General features: G+C 38.2%; 1 protein-coding gene across 11 annotated transcripts in view; it reads left to right on the top strand.

The window, feature by feature from the left end:
* Window positions 1–21,336, top strand: part of LOC141915273 (serologically defined colon cancer antigen 8 homolog) — a 214,106-nt gene that overhangs the window by 183,362 nt on the left and 9,408 nt on the right. For 8 of the 11 annotated variants that reach the window (XM_074806744.1, XM_074806743.1, XM_074806741.1 and 5 more), the window contains 2 exons: window positions 1,379–1,496; window positions 1,608–1,782. In XM_074806744.1, coding sequence (XP_074662845.1) covers window positions 1,379–1,496; window positions 1,608–1,782 — 293 coding nt within the window. Of the gene's footprint in view, window positions 1–1,378; window positions 1,497–1,607; window positions 1,783–1,983; window positions 3,813–7,072; window positions 7,423–21,336 lie in introns of those variants that run through there. The other 3 variants (XM_074806747.1, XM_074806748.1, XM_074806750.1) reach the window with 3 other exon arrangements.

The raw sequence follows: 21,336 nt of genomic DNA on the forward strand, positions 1-21,336 counted from the left end.
ATATAGGTTATCAAAAACCCAGCAGCACCTATCGGTCAGCAGGTCACTTACACTGGCTAACTAGACCAAATTTTATCATATTTAGAATTCTATTACGGGAGTTCTTCATTCATGACCCCGGTGATGATCACCAAAGGCCGGTACTGTAATCCAAATGAAATCTTGAATACCATACAAAGTTTCTTATTGCTATCAAATTCAATCAAATAACAATTTAGATGATTTCTTTAGAATGTTTAAAATCCACATGGATTTGTTATAGAAAAAATCAATGATTCAGCGAAATTAGAATTCAGGGAAATTCGAACACTCCGAAATGCACATTGTAATTTAAGATGCAAAGAAATCCAGGCTCCTGCTGAAAATAAACCACCATTTCAATAATGAGAGGTTAGCCTGAATGTATGATTGCGCTTTTAATTCAAAATGCAGACCTATGCTTTGAAATAGCTGCATTTGTTAGAATTGAATTCTTAATTGAATTATATCGGTTCAAACGGAGGCAGACAAAGTTTCAGCCAATCAGTAAGCAGAAATTCTAATTATAGACTCTTACTGCATCAAACCAATTCTACAGTACAGTAGCATTATGCAGTCACAATGCCCCAGTTAGTAGAGCACAAGAATTACACCTGCTGGGTCAGAAGTTCGAGTCCCGCGTAGCTCCGTACTGAATTTGATTACCTCCGATAGTTCCCAGTCTTCACTGGTACAGGTCATCAAAGCTCATAGGGTCCCCACGGGCATGGACACATAGATTTTAAATGGCCCGACTTAATTCCATTGCGAACAAATTGAACAGTTTGAAGTTCTGGGCCAAAAGAAAACACATTTCTTTATCTTTCACTTTGTGCGTATAGTTTACATACAACTCGCATAGGCGCTATTTGTGATGTTATTTATGACAATCAACCCAAGCACGTGTGTGCGCTATTACGTGTCGCCTATGTATAATCCTTGAAATAAACATTTAGGCCTACAATGGTAAGAGTTTATTAATTCAAATCGCTTCCAAAATGATAAAAAATGGTATAAATGGCAGCGGGCATTTGTCAGAGATGACATCAGAAATGTGCACCTGCTAACATAAACAATGACAGTGAGCATGTGCTGAAATTGCCAACTTAAAAGTCGTATATTTCGGTAATTGCTGAACTAAAATTCAAACCAGTTGCATATTTGATATTTGTGAATATATCACATATTCAATATTTTATTTTGATGGCATTTGCTCTTTAACTACTTCCAAACTCATTACATCATTTCAATGTAAATCTTTCTGTAGAAGTTTGAATACTGAATCATTCCTGCATTTGGTTACCGACCAAACTCCAAAAATGTGGTACTTAGTTACGTTTTTTCATTCCTGTAATTATAGCGCTCATATCAGCAAGTTCCGACGATATGGTGGAGAAACAAAAGTATCTTGTACAGAAGTTGACAAAGCAATGTCACTCACTTACCGATAAGTTTGAATCATGTAAATTGAGAATGAAGTAAGTTGATCGAATTTCATGATTAATTAGATGCCTGTATTTTTTTTCTTGTGCATTGTGAATTACTTTAAATGAGTTGGAAGTTGCACAATCATGTATGGTTTTTTATAGAAAGGAAATTGAAGCTTTAGCCAGCAAAAATGAAAGTATTCAACGCCTAAATGAGAAATATAAATTGAGACAGAAAGAATTTGAAATTGAGAATATTCAACATACAGAGCTTCATGAAAAGATGCGAGTACAACTGCAGCAGATGGATGAAAATGCTAATTCAATGTCTCAACAGGTTTGCCAAAACTAACTAAACTTTCCTTGGATAATGCTCGATCATTATGCAGCCTGGACCCATCATCGCAGATTCAATTCATAACTGCCAAACTTGCTTGTAAATTTATCATAGGCCTATTAGTAGTCTAGTCTCTCAGTGACAAAACCTATTTCCCTCAAGGTGAATAATGAAGTGTTATCCCCATCACTATCCTCACAGGTGCTCGTGCACTGATGGCATTCATAAGTAGTTCATAGAAACTGCGCAGTTCGTGGTTTACACTGGAGAGGATCGGTATGGTTGTCTGCAGGGTTTGTCAGCCGCTAGCCCGGATTTTATTGTGGTCGGTTCACGTAGTGAACGACAACTTTGTTATCCTGTTAGTATTTATGTCATGTTGTCTCCTAGTTCATCGATTTCGTACTGTTCCAAGGTCAGTCGATTTCGTTTCGTTCAGTTTTCTTCGTAACAACACAATGTATACACTTTTCGCAGTATACAACTTATTTGTACTAATGGATGTTAGATCAAGCGCTGTCCAATATTTTCGTCATTTGATGTAAAAAATTGACAGAATTCCTTGAAAGATCACGGCTAGACTATGGCACATATGGACGGCACGGCACTGCTATGTTGAGCGCGCTGACATGATTGTGGAAAACCCACGCTCTGATTGGTTGTTTTGGAAATGCCAGCGCTTTCGAGAAGGCAGTTTTCTTTAATTCTGACATGGATTTCATTAAACTTTGCCGATTAGTTTGTCAGATGTATGAGGCTAACATGCGCATGTGCCGCCAATGTATGAGAGTGCTGTTCATACTACATCACTGAATGCTGACTGCGTGCACACAAACGTACTACACATACATAGCAGACGCGAGGTGCTATTGCGCTAACGCGCGCATCTATATGAATGTACTATCTTGCCGTTGTGAGTTGATGAAATAAACAAAATAATATAAGAATAACGTTATCAGGCAGTGATTTTGATTTTTAGGCCAGCCATACACTGAGCCTATTTCTATACAAATGGAGCGAATTAAATTGACCAGATGGTTTCCAGATGAAAGGCTTTTTAGCCCACTTGGGACTTTAGTCCCAGCGGGCTATTGCATCACTTTTCGTCCATCGTCCGTCCGTCCATTGTGCGAATGAACCCTTGTGTAACTTTAATACCTTGTGCAACTTTATAAACTATGTATATTTTTACAGATGTTTTTATGTTATAAAGTGTTTGATTTTCACCAGAATGTTGATATAGTATCTTCTGAAACATATTAAAAAGACATATTGACAAAAAATTATCCAAAAATTCTTTTCCGCTGTCAAAATAATTGCATTACATTAATGATTCCACAGAAAGTTGCACAATCCCTTGGACAAAATCTCTATGGACTATGGACATTTTCAGGAAGTGCTGTCCTCTTTAGGAGGATAAAGTTTTTGATGAGAAAGTTGCAGAAAGCTTTTCACTGATAGTTACATAGGGATTGTTACCTCAAGTTGCAGAAGGTCTCATGGGCATGATAAAGTTGCAGAGTGCCATGGACAGTTTACAGTGTGTAATGTCTGCACATAATGTTATGTAGTTATGCAAAAATCTACTCACCATAGATTTAATTTTCTTAATTGGATATTTCCTCTGAACTTTTGACCAGTTTTGCATGACGTATTTGATATCATCCATCAACTTTTTTTGAATAGTTTGTGGTATCTTTTAATGAATTTTTTGAATTGTAAACAGCTTTCAGATATTGAGTTATATGCCGTATCATTGGGGATTTATGTCCATTAGGTTGACAATCCATTATTATTATTTTTTAGTTGTCGAGGCACTGCAAATAAACCTCATTCAGCTAAAAAGGTCAATTTAATCTATTCAGCGTAATTCATAGGGAAAAAGCAAATTGATCTGAAGTGTTTGTTCCTGCCGACCACTGTCTGTTAATTGAAAAATACAGCACATATTAGAACGATAACCACACTCAAACGTGGTGAACAGATAATAAGATAAAATCCCACTATTTACAGATTAAAAGAATTAAAAAAACAGAATTTATTTATTCAATCAAAAATATATAAAAGACACGACGTTTCGATCTCATCCTAGAGATCATCGTCAGGTGTAAATACCCTATTGTCACACCTGACGATGATCTCTAGGGTGAGATCGAAACGTCGTGTCTTTTATATATTTTTGATTGAATAAATAAATTCTAGTTTTTAAATTCTTTTAATCTGTAAATAGTGAGATTTTATCTTATTACAGCACATATTGTATGTATCTTTGCAATTTGTATAATTTTAAGACGAGAAATGGAGCTTCAGGCTTGTTAGAATGAACAAATCTAATCAAAAAGGGGCAATATTTTGAGAAATAATTATCTCCTATTTACCAATTTTTCTTACGAATTACTCTTAGAAGATATTTCTGCCTTCTTATTCTACCTCACAAAACACTAATCCAAACTGAGTGTTTTCATGAGTACTAGTACAAATAGTTTCAACAATTGCTACCAAGCGCAATTTTAAATCCCTATAGCCTGAAATATGATACTCTCCTGAATGTATGACTGTTAGGCTGGTGCAATCAATTGATAAGCGAACCCACAATGATGATGATAAGATAGATGTTTTTCTAATGTTTCGAGGTTTAACTGAACCCTATTATCAACGAAATGAAAATTGTAATATAATCGTTTCTCGCTGAAAAGCCCACGGTATTGAGCTGGCCGTATATTTTCTTTAGGTTAAGCGCAGATTTGGCGCTTAGCAAGATGGTACTATGTACGCTGCATTCAACCAGGATGATTGGAGTAATTTATTCACGTACGTGGCCGATTTTTCAATAGTTTTTAGCATAAGAAGCTACTAAAAAGAATGAAAATACGTATTAACATTGTTAAACCCTAACTATCAACAATACATGATGATGAATATATTTCGCTGACATTAGATGGTTAGTTGTACGCCAAATGGTCAAACTGCTGTTCGCTAGGCAGGAGATATGGTTCAGAATGGATTTAAGATATATACAACACAATGATGATAGCTTGGAAGCGCCATCTTTAAATCATTTTCAATATCAGATTACTTTAAAGCTGTCTCACTAAGTGCAGAATCATGTGCAAACACCCTGAAAGTGTGGTATTCAAGCTAATTTGGTACCGGACAAGTATGGTACTTTGTAAGCCAAAAATCCCAAGTGACAGCCACTTAAGAGACAATTTCTAAGATAAGACAAAATAGGTATATAGACAACGATTATTTAGCAGTATGTTTATTGCAGATAATGTATGGAGATAAGACTTTGTTATAGGCCTAGGGTAACCCGTATTAGACTTGAAAGTTTTCAGATTTTCTGTCATGATAGCTGATTCTATAATGTGTCATTTTCTAAGGTTATTGCATGGATATAATCAGGGGCAGATCTACGATTTTTCAAAGGGGGGTGGCTGACAAGAAACGTAATGAAGAGACTGCGACTAGCTCGAATTTTGAAGAAGCCTCGGGAAAGTGGTGGAATTTGACAGAATTTGTGCGATGGTTTCTGTGAAAATTATGACAACCTGCTGAGCCATGGCCAGGATGAGGTGTTGATAATTTTGATGAGATTATTAGGGGAAGCAGGTCACTTCTCAAGTATTTGTCATGGTACTGTTTTGGGAAATTTTTGACACAGATTGGGAAAAAAGTCAAATAGTTATGATTGGGAAAATTACCGTTTATCGGATACATATACGGCCTAGCGGAATGGCTGGCGATACACTAACTCATCTACGATCAATCATCTCGATGATTGCTCGTAGCATAGTACAGCGTCATACGATAGATATATAATACAATAAAGTCGCAACGCTACTGTTAGTTCTGATTCTGAGGCAGCTAATAACATTCTTATCTCATCTTCTTAGAGGGTATTTACACGAAAAAGCCCCTTATAGAAAATTTTTATCTCCTATTCACCCCCCTTAGATCTGCCCCTGATAATTAATTACCTGTGATTGAAATTGAAAATTTGACCAGTTTCGAAAGTACTATGATAAAATTTTCAGTTTTATCATTCATGGAACATCTGTGTTCTTTTATTCATATGATGAGGGATCAGCCAGTTTCTCTAATAAAAACCTTTTCTTATTAACCACTGGGAATTTTATGTATACCGCATCTGATTAGGTCCTCAGGATTCTTTGTTTTAATATAAGATTACATAAGTGTAAAATATCAGCAGGCCCTATTCTATTTGAGAGAGGAATTGTTTGATGTGCTTGAGTTCAGATTCTGATTCTAAATATTAAGAGTGATTGATCTCGTAGGCTTCAAGGAAGAGATTTGAAGCTGCTCCAATTTTAATGTTCATGTCTCGAGGTAACGAAGATATATGTCGGCATGAGATTTGAGTGGGCTTCTGGACTTATGTTCCCCAGTATACAGTCCCAGGTTCTATATATACGACCCAGGTTGTGTATGTCCCTGGTTCCATGCCTCCCAGGTATTGTGGCTTGTTTTCATATCTATCCCTCTCCATTTGTAATTTGTGGTTGGAACATCTAAATATACTGACTGAAATTCTTTGGCTATGCGATAATGATGTGAGATATTTTCTAGTGTAAAGTCAGTTTTAGCTACGAGCAATCATGATTGCTTGAGGTTTTAGGTATCTAGTCTAGAGGATGATTGATGTTATAAACAGTTTGCCTTGCAGACATTCTTTTCTCAAATACAACAGCTTTACTTTTACTGATATAAATCTTCAATTTCAAATGAACCTTTAACAATAAGTAATAGCATATCGAGGTTGTTATCGATCATGAAAGCTGTTGTAAATTGAAAATTGAATTGTGGTCATGGGAATTTGGCATTATCTACATCAAGTAATAGAACCATGTTGATAATTGTAATTTTGTAGTTTCCACTAAGACAAATTTTTTATATTGAACATACGTACATATATGTGGATTGTTTATCCATAATGATTTATGAAACATAAATCGATCTCACTTGACAAAGAAATGGCGACATATATATTGAAATTGTTAGATTGTTGAGCTGTTGAAACCACTTCCCAAGTGGGCATGGTGTCCCTGGACCCCTAGTTAAAATTTACACCCCCTAGTGGTTAAGATAGGAACTAATTATGTGCGGGGTTCATTGTATTTAGTAGCCAGGTACATGTGTATCAATTTTTATAGAAATCCATCTATACGCTTAATAGTCGATATAGATGTAAATGCGTTATCCAGCATTTTAAAGTTGGCGCTACTTGGAAACCAGATGAGTTACATAGTTAAACCATACATCATTACAGGCATCTTGTAAAAGGCTACTGACCACATCAGTCCATAACATGACTATTTCCAAGAAGCGAAATCTGGGTCATCAATATGCTAGATATGTGGATCCTAAAGGGCTACCACGTATATAGTACTGCTGTACCAAGTCTAGTCAAAATGACTTAACCGAATATGCAGTGCTTTCAATGTCCCCTGGTCGCAGTTGCATGAACTTGGTAAAGTCTCACATCGAGGCAGGTAGTGGCCAGAAAAAGAAATATTTCCGGGAAAAATTATGATGCAAGGCAAACACTCATTGTTCACTCTTTTTCCTATCCTCATTTTGAAATTGAAGTATTGTAATAAACAATTTATTTGTTTTTGGTGATCAATTAATTTTGTTGTTTTCTTTCTTAATTTACATTCGATTTGGAAGGTCATCTTGCTTAGGAGTCAGTTTGTCGAAGTAATACAGTCCAACTTGTTTATGTCTCAGTTGCAGCTAGGCAGGGCGGTCATTATATTGCTGACTGATCCAAATTACACTTACACAGCCCAACGTTTTTCAGTGTGTAAACTCAATCGTACCTGGCATTTTGAATTTTAGCCACCTGAGCCCTCGGCTTGATTCCAGCGAAAGACCTTCACTGACTTCACAGAATTTTATTATCAGTCTAGGATTTCCTAAATTTCTGAATGCTTTCTCTGGTTATAAGATAATTTCAAATTCAATCTTGAATACGTAAAAATCAGTCAACCAAATTTTCCTTTTATTGAAAGAAAATCTACTGAAAACACAGATTTTGAAATGAATGATGTGTCGATTTATCCAGACGAAATAATTACAGCAAAATCAACTGACGATCAATCAAGGTGAAGTTTTCATTTATCTTCGGATAATTTGTCAACCCTTGATGATACAAGCACTTTGGCTACACCTTTTAAAACCTCAACGCTTTATCTACCCGCGCCAATTAGTCGGCCACTGTCGATTTTCATGCCATCTGACCTCTTTCCGCCTGTAATTAAGCAATCAAATGTGAGAATTACTCAGTTTTGTAATATAATAGAGGAGTGAAAGAAAGTATAATAGATACCGTATTTTCCGGCCAATAAGCCGACTCGGCCAATAAGCCGAGGGCAGTTTTTTAGCCTAAAATACATGGATTTCATAAAGCTTCGCCCAATAAGCCGAGGCCCTTCAGCAGAGATTTTAATTCACTGATTTGTCAATTAGTTCGTCTTAATTGACGATTTAAGAGGCTGACAGTAGCGCCCGCCGATGTGTGAGAGTGCAGTGTATACTATCATCGCTGAGTGACTGTGCTATATATAGACTCACTCAGCTGATTACTATACACACAGCCATACACGCAGTACGCGGCTCACTGCTGATTTGCATATATACTAATGTATGAACTGACACGTGGTATTACGATGAACTCGCGCGTAATATAGATGTATACCATTGCCGCTGTGCGGTGATGGAACAATCAAAGTAAAAATAAAATAGTTCAAAATAGATTATAATTGGTAGTAAATAATGACCTCAAATGAATATCGACCACTTTTCTTGATTTTGACGATCATTGAGAGCATTAGAGTGGCATAGATCAGGAAGTGATTTTTTATGTCAGATCGTATCGGCCCAATAAGCCGATCACGATATTTTGGGTAAAAATCTGAGGCTAGAAAATCGGCTTATTGGCCGGAAAATACGGTATCTTAGGAGACCAAATGTGTTTGTCGTGAAAAATCTATTACTACTGTCTCAGAGCATAGACACTGACCGTTAAGTCATGTGGAATTGGTATTTTAAGGGCTATTCGGTTTACTCCAAAACAAGTGTCTGATAAACTTTAAAACGCTTTATCAAGGGTAGGTCGTAGGACTCTTGATGCCAATGAATTATCATCCCATAATAACAATGAATCCAATTCTGCATGTACGTTAGCACGACTGATTACTAATCCAAATATTTTAAACATGGAATTAGAAAAAAGCAATTACACAAAACGTCAAGTACTTACAGCATCTGAGACAGTTGCTCATAAGTTACGCCTTTGATTGCCAATGACAAAAAAGCTTGATTTGAAACGTACACCTGCACAATGTGGTTTAAATATATTTCCACCAGCTGCAAGAATCTGCAAAGGAATTGAAGACTGTAGTGACCAGTTCATTCAACGATTAATAGCTGAAAAGAAAGTAATCGAAATAAATAGTCGTATACATGAGTGTAAACCAGCCCCTTACTAACTACTTAGGTTTTCACTCGCTCTTCACACTACATTAAGGGCCTAAATCTATTCTAGGCGTATCCCCCAAAAAAGCTAGGCATTAAGTAGGTAGCCAACAATGACTTTTGCTTCGCCGAGTACTCATTTGCTACCATATCTACACATATCATAGCACCACCCAGTGGAAAGGTGACCTTAACTGCAGTTAGACCACGAAATCATGTCTAACATTCCCTGGTTAATGGATTCTCACCTTAAAATTACATCAACTCTGCTGTCGTTGTCATCGATCCGAGTAGTCAAGTGAACGCGTAAGTAAAATACCATATGAAAATCCCTACCATTTCTGTCCATATCACGTTGATTTGAGCCAGAAATCTTCAGGAAATGTAGCCAACGTAAATTTATTAACAAATAGAATTAATCCATTGACTCATTTTAGGGATCATAGCTCATTAAAGTCCTAAAACTGCCATGTTGACTGTATATTGTTCGCAGTAAATGACGCATCCGGACTAATTGAAAGTCTAAATCCGTGATTTACGGTTGAGTTTGACGCTCGAGGTCGTCTGGTAACTTTTAGGCTTTTCGGGATGTACTATTATCAATGGATGACAATGCTTTGCATTATTCTTGTCGCTGTTTAGACCTGGTAATTACAAGGGATTAATTCATAATATATAACAACACGCAAATTTAAAACGGTGCATCGATAGGTTATATATCTCTCCATGTGATGTCCGGGTGGATACAGGCGGATTTAAGGAGGACAGATTCCTGATACTAACAATGAACAGCCATGACAATACAAAAAGCAACTTTATTATATGCGGATGTAATAATTACACAATAGTTTGTTTGATGCAGCTGTAACAAATACCACACTATCCCCTCTTAATTTTACATGCATAGTTTCCAAATACAGGCATCCAAACATTACATCACTTAAACATATAAGTATTCTAGACAACCTCTCTTTCAATTAACTGGTCAGGTTTCTTGATCATCATCAGTGTACCTTAAACGAGTTTGGTCCACATGTTTCCTAATGCTTCTACCACTTAACAATTTTACTTCAAGCAACCTATATCCTAACTTACTAACTACAGTACCCGGCAACCATTTTGGCTTCGAACCTGGGGCATTCTCAACAAAAACTGAGTCACCTTGAGAGATTTCTCTACACAATGTTTTCCCCTTATCGTGATTCCTCTTTTGACTCTCCTGACGTGCTTCGACTACTTCAGTTAAACATGGAGAAATCAAACTCAAGCGTGTACGCATTTCTACGATACAACAACTCAGCTGGCGATACCCCAGTTACTGAATGAGGTTGGCTCCTATATCTAAACAGAAATCCAGTTAATCGATTCTGCAAACTACCCCTAGAAAGTTTTTTCAAACCGTTTTTGATTGATTGAACCATTCGCTCAGCTAGTCCATTAGAAGCAGGCTTGTAAGGTGCACTCTTTATGTGCTTGATTCCATTATTTATACAAAAATTTTCAAACTCGCTACTAGTAAAGTTGGAACCATTATCAGACACTAGAGACTTGGGTAAACCATGGACAGCAAAAATGCGTCTCAACTCTCCAATTGTAGCAAAAGAAGTAGTACTGTACATAATTGTAGCTTCGACCCATTTCGAAAATGAATCAACAACAACTAAAATCATACGATTTTCAAATGGACCTAGGTAGTCTCTCTGAATACGTGACCATGGGCTTTTGGGAAAATCCCACATACTTAAAGGAGCTTCTGACAACTTTGCATGGTTCTCCTGACAAATTGAACATTTGCGGACACATTCTTCAAGATTCTCATCGATTCCTGGCCACCAGCAAATACTACGACAGACTGCCTTCATGATACAGATGCCTGGATGGGCATCATGAACTTCTTCAATAACACGATTTCGACTAGCAGTAGGCATTACCACCCTACTACCCCATAGAACACAGCCACAATGAACACTGAGTTCAATGGAACGGCGTTTATAAGATTTGAAGTCTGCCTGCTGGTCCTCTGGAATGTTTTACCAGTCCCCTGACAGGATGAACTCTCGAACCTTTGATAGGACTGGGTCCCTGTCAGTCAGGTGTCGAATCTGCTTAGCTGTCAGTGGTGAATTAACATGATTAATACATTGCATAAGATTTACAAACTCTGGGGGTTGAGGTACCGAACCCCCTTGATTATCACTAACTGGTAACCTACTTAAGGCGTCAGCTACATTTTCAACTCCTTTACGATATTTAATACGATAATCATAACCTGACAACAGTAACCCCCATCGCTGAACACGGGGCGATGCATTAGCTGGGATATCTTTGGCTTCACCTAACAAAGTTACCAACGACTGGTGATCAGTCTCAATTTCAAACTGACGACCATATAGGTATTGATGCATCTTAGTGACACCATAAACCACAGCCAAACCTTCTTTCTCACACATGCTGTAATTGCGTTCCGCTGGTTTCATTGTGAGAGAACCGAAGGCATCGGGTTTCCTAACATTATCATCATATACCTGAGATAAAACACAACCGATACCATAGGAAGAAGCATCACACGTCAACACAAGACTTTTTAAGGGATCATAGTGTACCAAAAGTGATTCTGAACACAGCAGCTTTTTTGCTTTATCAAAACTTTCCTGGGCAGCCTGGCCCCATTCAAATTTTACCCCTTTTCTCAATAGACCATGCAGGGGCTCCAGCATGGTGCTAGCTTGAGGTAAGAAGTTAGCATAGTGATTTAGCATGCCAAGGAAAGCTCTTAATTCGGACACATCCCTAGGACACTGGGCATCTTGGATAGCCTTAACATTATCAAGTGTAGGACGGATACCCTCAGAGTTGATACATTTTCCTATGTAAGTGACTTCAGGCAACATGAACTCACATTTTGGAAGCTTAACACATAAACCTGCTTCCAGTAACTTGCTCAACACTTGACCCAGATTCCTGATGTGATCTTGGTCATCTAGTCCAGTCACTAATACATCATCCATGCGGACGATTGTGAGAGGGATACCCTTCAGGGATACCATGTTCTCAATGTGCCTCTGAAAAATTCCAGGGGCTGATTTAATACCAAAAGGCATACGATTGTAACGATAGAGTCCTTTATGAGTGTTGATAGTTGTATACTGCTTTGACGATTCCTCGAGCGGTTCCTGAACTTCGCTGAAAAAGCTGAATCGCTGAAACGCTGAAATAAAACCGCTGAAATTTCAGGGAATTTCTGAAAAACGCCGAAATTTCAGGGAATTCCCGAAAAACGCTGAAATCGTGCTAGGTACCAACAATACACGTTTTGAAATATTTTCCGGGCCGGTGTCCGCTGCTGAGTCCTGAACCGTGTTTTAGGTCTACCTTCGGTTACAGAGACATGCATGGACAGTATGTGTGGAGTATACTTCTAGAGGGCCACTTGTTGGACAAATTAATTCGCTTGAAATCCGGATTTTTAATGCATACAGGCAGCATGATGAGGAGAACCCATTCACAAACCGTGCAAGCCAACTTAAACACTATGCTCAATATTCCCTGCAAGACGCAAAATATCTTATTTGAACGTTCATGTATAAAACATGGAGCAACTTTTCTTTTGTCAACACGTTGATGGGCGACGGACTATGGTATTCTCTAAAGGAGGTAAATTAAATTTGACAGCTAGTTATATAAATGATGCAGCTTTTGGACAAAAGGGATCTAACTAAATTTCTTTTTAATTCACTGACACTGTGGAATGGAATGGATTGACGCCAATGGCATGCAGTAGGCCCCTACGTATGGGTCATACTGATTAGCGTCAACCAATTAATCTAAATCGGGCGAACCATTCAACAACTGAATAATTTATTTGCTGTGGCGTGATAATAATTAGTTTTTTTTTGAAGAAATGACATACCAACTGTTAGGAAAATGTTCCGATTCTTATTTTTAGACTACTACTGAATCTATAAAAGGAGGAGTCATAGACAAAGTTGATTTGCTTAGCTGGAGACACTTCTTGTCAAGTACATCATCTCAAGTACTGGGTGTTTTGTAAGTTTAATTTCAGTATTTATTAAGTGCTGTTCCCTCGGACCGCAGTGCTTTCAAACTAGGCCCACCCCATAGGCTATATAGTCCAGGGTGTATTAGCCACTATTCTTTTATATCCTACTAAAATGCACCTTTTTCTATTTTTAGATTCAGGCTTAGAATGTGCAAATTCTTTGAGATACTGAGAAATCAGATGGCACCAGTAAACTTCAACTGCGAAATTTGCAGCAGGATAGCTGAACGATACAATTTTTAAAAATAAAATGGCTATTCGAATGCTATTTCAATAATAACTTGATTCAACCAGAGAGAAATAAGTCAATTGTGGATGTACAGTACACGCACTTTTCTTCCCTGTTTCCTGGTACCTAATTTTTAGTCTTAAGCTAAGCGATATTCTAAGGTATGCTAGTGGATTTCATTAGAATATGAAGCAATGGAACCAGAATTCTAGCCAGAGTTAAGCGAACTATTGATTCTGATATAGCCTAATGTAAGAACTGATTTCCTTTGTGTACTCTTGCAGAATATGTATTATTTCAAGCTGTTAAGTAATATAGCTAGACAAACGTCCAATTATTGGATCTTTCTTCTTGACTCGTTTAATTTTGTGAGTTAAGAGTTCCAGTCAATCCACAATGTGCAGTGCCTAGCCTTCATCTACACTAAAGCCAAGCCTGTGTATGGGAAAATATCGTTCGACTCCTATAGGCCAGACAAATCAAAGCATGCAATACATTGCAGATAATAGTCTCCGGCAAGTCGAAAGAGAAAGTAAACCAGGTTTTACCCCATACCCTACCGGGGAACAAAGACACTTAAAGACTCCTTCCTCCTGGTAGAAATTGTTGAAATATGGCACCCAATCGTAGCAATGCTAAGTACAGTATACTATGACGGTTGAACCTTTATTAACGAATTTCAATGACACCGAAAATAGAAACAAAATAATCATTAGTTCCATGCTAGCACTTAATTTGTGTTATCAGGTTCAGCCTAACTGTACTTTCATTCAGCTACTACTTGTATGAGACTTGGCAATGATAAGTTGCAAGAAATCACCAAACATAAGAAAAAATATTGTGAATTAATATTACTGTAATTAAGAATTTATTCAAATGAAGTGATAACTTCATTGTTAGATCGTACCGGTATATGCACATAAAACTATGGCAAAAAACACATCTAACAATCCACGCAATCCGCAATCGATCAAGTCGATCATGACGACGACCTTAAGGCATATCTCTATAACCGAAGGAAGAGCATAAAACACGGTTCAGGACTCGTCAGCGGACACCGGCCCAGAATGATTTTCAAAACGTGTATTGTCGGTACCTAGCACGATTTCAGCGTTTTTCGGGAATTCCCTGAAATTTCGGCGTTTTTCGGAAATTCCCTGAAATTTCAGCGTTTTTATTTCAGCTTTTCAGTGTTTCACCTTTTTCAGCGAAGTTCAGGAACCGTTCCTCGAGTTCCATCTGCAGATAGGCTTGGGATAAGTTGAGTTTTGTGAACTTTTTCCCACCAGCAAGTCCTGCAAACAAATCTTCCACTTTAGGTATCGGATACGAATCTAATTTAGTTACTTTATTCACAGTCAGTTTATAGTCGCCACAAATCCTCACCGAATCTCCATCTTTCTTTAACATAGGCACTATCGGACAGGCCCATTCACTGGTTTCGATTGGTGTTAGGATTCCGTCTCTAACTTCACGGTCGAGTTGATTCTCAATTTTCTCCATCATATACGGCACCGAACGAGCTTTGATAAATATTGGTGTGGCATTCGGATCCACTTTCAAATTTATCTTAGCCTTGTTGAAAGTTCCAAGTTCCTCTTTGAAAACCTGGTCATACTTTTTCAACAATTCTTCTACGGAAGTACAAAGCGGAGTCACGGAGTTAACCTTCGCACGGTCGTTTTCGACCTGAATGTCCAGTGCACATAGCCATGGACGCCCTAATAATGTAGGGCCGCCTCTCGAGACAATCCAAAGAGCCAACGGTTTAACTCTTTCCGCGATACTGAACTTCCACTTCGACGTATCCCACAACAACGATGATGTCGTTCGTATAGGGCCGCAAGTCTAACTCTGACTTTTTAATAACAGGTCGATTTACCTCGCTCCACAACGAATCAAATGTCTTTTGACACATAGAACGACTAGCCCCAGTATCGAGCTCCATCTCTACCGAACGATTATTTATAACTAGCGGGATCACTATCGGAGGATCGTGAACATCGGAAATCGCTGTGATGCGCCCCATTAATTCATATTCGTTCTCGAGGGCTGAAAATTCTACCCGGTATGCTTGCCCTTGTCTCTCAGACTGGCGATTTCTACGCTGGTTTTCACGACCTTTATTGCAGTTTTTAGCATTACAAGCCTTCTCAATATGACCAATCTTCTGGCAGAAATTACATTTGAAACGACACACATGAGCCTTCATCATCATCATCATCTGTCGGCTGCAGCGCAGGCGACCACAAGTCGCCGCCAACTGACTCGATCTTGGGCCATGCTTACTATCTCTCTCTCATCGGCGCCTCCGAGGAGACCCTGGATGTAGCCCAGGAAGCTGAGACGAGGACGCCCTACTCGGCGTTTCCCATGGGATGGTACATATAGGCAGTAGCGTCGTGCTGGTTCTTCTTCTGGCATGCGGAGGAGGTGACCTATGAACATAAGCTGCCGTTTGATGACATGCTCCATCAGAGGTCTCGTTCCAGTGTCTCTATAGATTGTTGCGTTTGAGACATGGTCGCTCTTGGACATGGAGCCTTATGAGGCCCTAATCAACGATAACACTGAATTCGACCCGCTGATTCTTTAGGAAGCTGATTATGACTATGAGGCTTAATTTGCGGTTTCGGGTCCTTCGGTTTAACATGGCTTGGTCTAGCGTTTCGAAACCCGATTGACTACAGGGTTTGACCCAGATATCTCTTTCATGTTCTCCTCTGCAGTTTTTAAGGACCTAGCTATCTCCACTGCTTTAGCGAATGTAAGCGCATCTGATTCCGACAACAGGCGACGCTGAATGCGTTCGTCATTCACCCCGATTACAAAACGATCACGTAACATCATCGGCAGTTCAGGCCCATATTTGCATTTGTCAGCCAGCCCTTTCAAGTCTGCTACAAATTGCGAAACAGTGCCAGATTTCCGGTTCCTGAAATTCGCTGAAATACTGAAACGCTGAAAATAAAACACTGAAATTTCAGGGAATTCCCGAAAAACGCTGAAATTGTGCTAGGAACCGACGATACACGTTTTGAAAATTTTTCCTGGCCCGTCTGCTGCTGGGTCCTAAACCGTGCTTTAGTCTTTACCGAATTTTTTCGGGTTATAGAGATACGCCCACAAGGCCGTTGTCTTCGGCTCCCTTCAACATCTTATTTTCAACTGGCATCAGACCACAATTAATAGGTTAGTAGCTTGAAGATGCGTATAGCCGGACCATAGAAGCTAGAGTGAAGAAGAGGTCCCCCATAAATATTGCTATAATTTCGGCAAATGAGATAGAGGTCTGAGCTCAACTTTTTTTTCGATTGATGGAGGACCTCATTTCCTTGACATGAGTCGGAATCTTCAGTTAAATCAGGAGGAACAATAATTGTTCAGGACACACTGTATAACATGATACTTGCTAGCCAAAAATTAGTTCATCAAAACTGCATCAGTTCCAAAAACTACCATCATGCTTCCCAAAAATAGAAAATAGATAAATAATATTTTACTTTCATTTGTCTGTGCATCATGATATAAATTGTTGTTATTGTTTAATGTACATGTATGTACCCGTATGAGCTAACAATGAAGTTTTCACTTCATTTGAATAAATTCTTAACTACAGTAATTCTAATTCTCAATTTTTTTTATTATTGTTTGGTTATTCCTTGCAACTTCTCGTTTCCACGTTTCATACAAGAAGTAGTTGAATGAAAGTACAGTTAGGCTGAACCTGACAACCCATAATAAGTGCTAGCATCGAGATTTGATTATTTCGATTTTATTTTCGGTGTCATTGAAATTCGTAAATAAAGGTTCAATTGTCATTGTACTTAGCATAGCTTAGATTGGGTTTCATATTTCTACATTTTCTACAAGGAGGCCTTAAAGGGTCGTCCCCGGGTAGAGGTCAAAACTTGGTTTACATTCTCAAGTTGCTGGAGACTACCATCTGCATTCATACCTCGATTGGTCTGGCCTATGAGAGTCGAACAACATTTTCCCATACACAGGCTTTAGTGTAGATGAAGGCTAGGCACTGCACATTGTGGATTAACTGGAACTCTAAACTCTCAAAATGAAACGAGTCAACAAGAAAGATCCAATAATTGAACGTTTATCTAACTATATTAATTAAAAGCTTAAGAGATTTACATTATACATTATACACAAAAGAAATCAGTTCTACATTTTATCCGAATCAAGCGTTAAAGCCACAGATTCGCTTAGCATGGGCTTGAATTCTGGTCCCATTGCTTCGTATTCTATTGAAATCCCCTTTGTTACCTCGGAATATCGCTTAGCTTTTAAAGACTACAAATTAGGTCCCAGGAAAACCAAGTAAAGCGGGGTACTACTGTACATCAGCTGTTGACTTATTTTTCTCTGGTTGAATCAAGTTATTACTGAATGAAATATAATCACTGCTGCTACAAGAAGTCTTTTCTCGGTATCTGTATGTCCATTAGCAAATCAACTTGGTCCATGATTCCTCCTTTTATAGATAGTCGAAAAATAAGAATTGTTACATTTTTCTAACAGATGCTATGTCATTTCTTTAAAAAACCTGATGATTTTCTCACCACAGCAAATAAATTATTCGCAATTGTTAAATCCATTCCATGTGCACAATGAATTAAAAAGAAATCAAGTAAAATCTCTTTTGTCCAAAAGCCGCATCATCATTATAACTAGCTATCAAATTTAACTTACCTCAAGTCTCCAACAGAGAATACCACAGTTGCCTATAGTCATGCCTGACGTGTTGACAAAAGAAAAGTGGTTCTCATAATCATATTTTATATACATTGAAATGTTCAAATAAGATTTTTTCGTCTTGTAGAAGTAAACCACATTCTTGGAATATTCAGCATAGTGTTAAAAGTTGGCTTGTGCGGTTGTGATAGGGTTTTGATACTCCATACATACTGTTTATGCATGTCTCTATAACCAAAAATTAGGTAGAGACTAAAGCAAAGGTTCAGGATTCGGCAGCGGTCCCGGCCCGGAAAAAAAATGGAAACGTGTATTGTCGGTTCCTAGCACAATTTCAGCGTTTTTCGTGAATTCCCTGAAATTTCAGCTTTTTTCGGAAATTCCCTGAAATTTCAGCGTTTTCTTTTCAGCGTTTCAGTGTTTCAGCTTTTTCAGCGAAGTTCAGGAACCGCTGGATTTCTCCCTGACTAGCGAGTTAAATTTAAACCTGGCCAGGATAGCACTCATTTGCGGCTTTTTATGGTCTTTCACCAATTTAACTAGATCTGCATAGGTCTTATCACTGGGTTTGGTTGGTGCAATTAAGCTACTGATGCGTGAATATGTCGCCGATCCACAAACAGTGAGCCGAACAGCTCGCTTCCGGTCCTCCTCTTCCAAGGCATTGGCTACAAAATACTGTTCTAGCCGGTCGGTGAAATTCTCCCAGTCATCTGACTCAACATATTTGGAACATGAACCAATAAGACTCATCTTTAAAACGTTTTCCTCGTCGCCAAGTGTGATGTCCGTGTGGATACAGGCGGATTTAAGGAGGACAGATTCCTGATACTAACAATGAACAGCCATGACAATACAAAAAGCAACTTTATTATATGCGGATGTAATAATTACACAATACTTTGTTTGATGCAGCTGTGACAAATACCACACTCCGAATTGAACATAACGTTTACAGGCTGTTGGTAGTCAAATCTGAGAGGCGTTTCATTTTTTGAAAAGGGGTCAAGTAATAATAATAATCAACAGAATTACAAGAGGGTTTCTGCGAAGCAGCAGGAACCCTAAATAGTTGACTAATCAATTTGTTATATGAACAGGTCAGTATGGGTAGTTTTATCTTGAAATGCAAAGTATGACTTAAATGCAAACTTATCCCAACAGACGAAAGTAATTAAAGTACAGGTTTATATACCGGTAAGGCATAAACTATCAACAGGGTTCATAAAGACAATACAGCTTAAACAGTTCATTCACAACAGATCTTCTAGATAGAAGGAAAGTTATTTTCAGGTTTAGTTTAAATTCATAATATTGACACACTAGATTGAGAATGTTCCAACGACGTATATCTAATCCACGATCTCCAGCTTTATCTTCAATTACCTATGACGAGTCTTGGCTTGGGATGATAAGCACCCATACACATGGAAGTCATCGACATTTCTTGTCACAGGAGAGGTCGACAATAATTGGTAGCACTCAAAGACAGTCAATTCGATCCAGTTTATTCACAATCGAAAGCCGGTCCAAACCCCTGATTAAATCACCGAGACATTATATCCAGTGTGTAGCTACGGCTCTTAGCCTTAGAGGATCTAACAGGTTATGAAAGTGGACGTTCTATCGGCAAAAAAATGGCACAGGAAACAGGCTTCAACTTACAGACCATTTTTTTTTAAATTCACTACACGTGCATCGCTTTGTTCACAGTACAAAATGTATTTTTTTATGGTACAAAACGTCAGCTAGTTTGTCAGCGAAGTGTTGTCAACTAAGGTTTGGTAATTATATCCGACAGGTCCCACAATGACCTTAGGTCGTAACACTTGAACACGACACGGCTCACAACACGACTCCAGCCATAGTATAACCTTTATTAGCTCCGCTGTGACCGAAGGTTATCAGTCGTCTCCTGTCCATCCGTCAACTTTTTCTTCAATTTGTTCCTAGCGCTACAGTTCTTTCGTAAAGTTCTTGACCAAACTTGGTATGAAGCTAATATGGGCCAAGGGCTAAAAAGTTATACAGCTGTTTTCCCAACTTGATCTCAACGGGTGCTTTTCGGTGGCACTTGTACAGGTCACACTTGTAAAATCTTTAAATCGCTACTAGTCTACAATTATGGTCCGATGTTGACGAAACTTGGTATGTAGATACTATGGGCCAAGTAGTAGACAAGTATGAATTAACATCGAGATAAATATTTCTTCAGCTGGTAAAACCTGGGGTTAAAGACTCATTTACTTAACAGTGGTTCTTTAGGCCAGCCGTAGGCTGAGCCTATTACTATACAAATGCAGCGAATTTAAATGACATGGTTTCCAGAGTAAAGGCTCTTTTACTGTGCAACTGAGCATGTATTCATACAAATCATTCATTAGAGAATGCAAACTCGATCTGCATTGGCTTCCAATCAAATACCACATCCAATTTAAAATCTTGATCCTTACTTATAAATCCTTGAATGGTCAGGCCCCACGATATTTGAAATCATTAGTGCAATACAAGATCAAACAGTCAATCATTTCTAGTCATCCCTCGTGTCAATCTAGTCTCTGCGGGTCACAGGGCCTTTTCTTACTCCGCCCCTCTACTTTGGAACTCCTTACCAGATGCAATTAAATCTAGTCCTTCTACTGATGTTTTTAAATCGCAACTTAAAACCCATTTGCTCACTAAAGCTTTTAACTAATGATGTAAATTGTTTTTTCTATCTTTATGTTTAAATTGTGTCTTTATATTGTAAAGCCAATGAGCATATTTTATATGGATTTTAGGCTCAATAAATTATTATTATTATTAGGCCAGCCGTAGGCTGAGCCTATTACTATACAAATGGAGCGAATTTAAATGACATGGTTTCCACACAAAAGGCTCTTTTGCTTGCCAAGTGAGGGCATATTCGAACAAATCACGTATTTAAGCGTAATCCATTCTCGGAATCGTAGCGAGCAGAATTTTGAAATAGGCTCTCATAAAAATGTTTTCTGCATTTTTCACGAAAATAAAATCGGGAAAATTTCAATTTTTATCAGCCAATCAGGAAGTTGTG

The sequence above is a fragment of the Tubulanus polymorphus genome, chromosome 1, assembly GCF_964204645.1.
Source record: "Tubulanus polymorphus chromosome 1, tnTubPoly1.2, whole genome shotgun sequence".
Classification (NCBI taxonomy): Eukaryota; Metazoa; Nemertea; class Palaeonemertea; order Tubulaniformes; family Tubulanidae; genus Tubulanus; species Tubulanus polymorphus.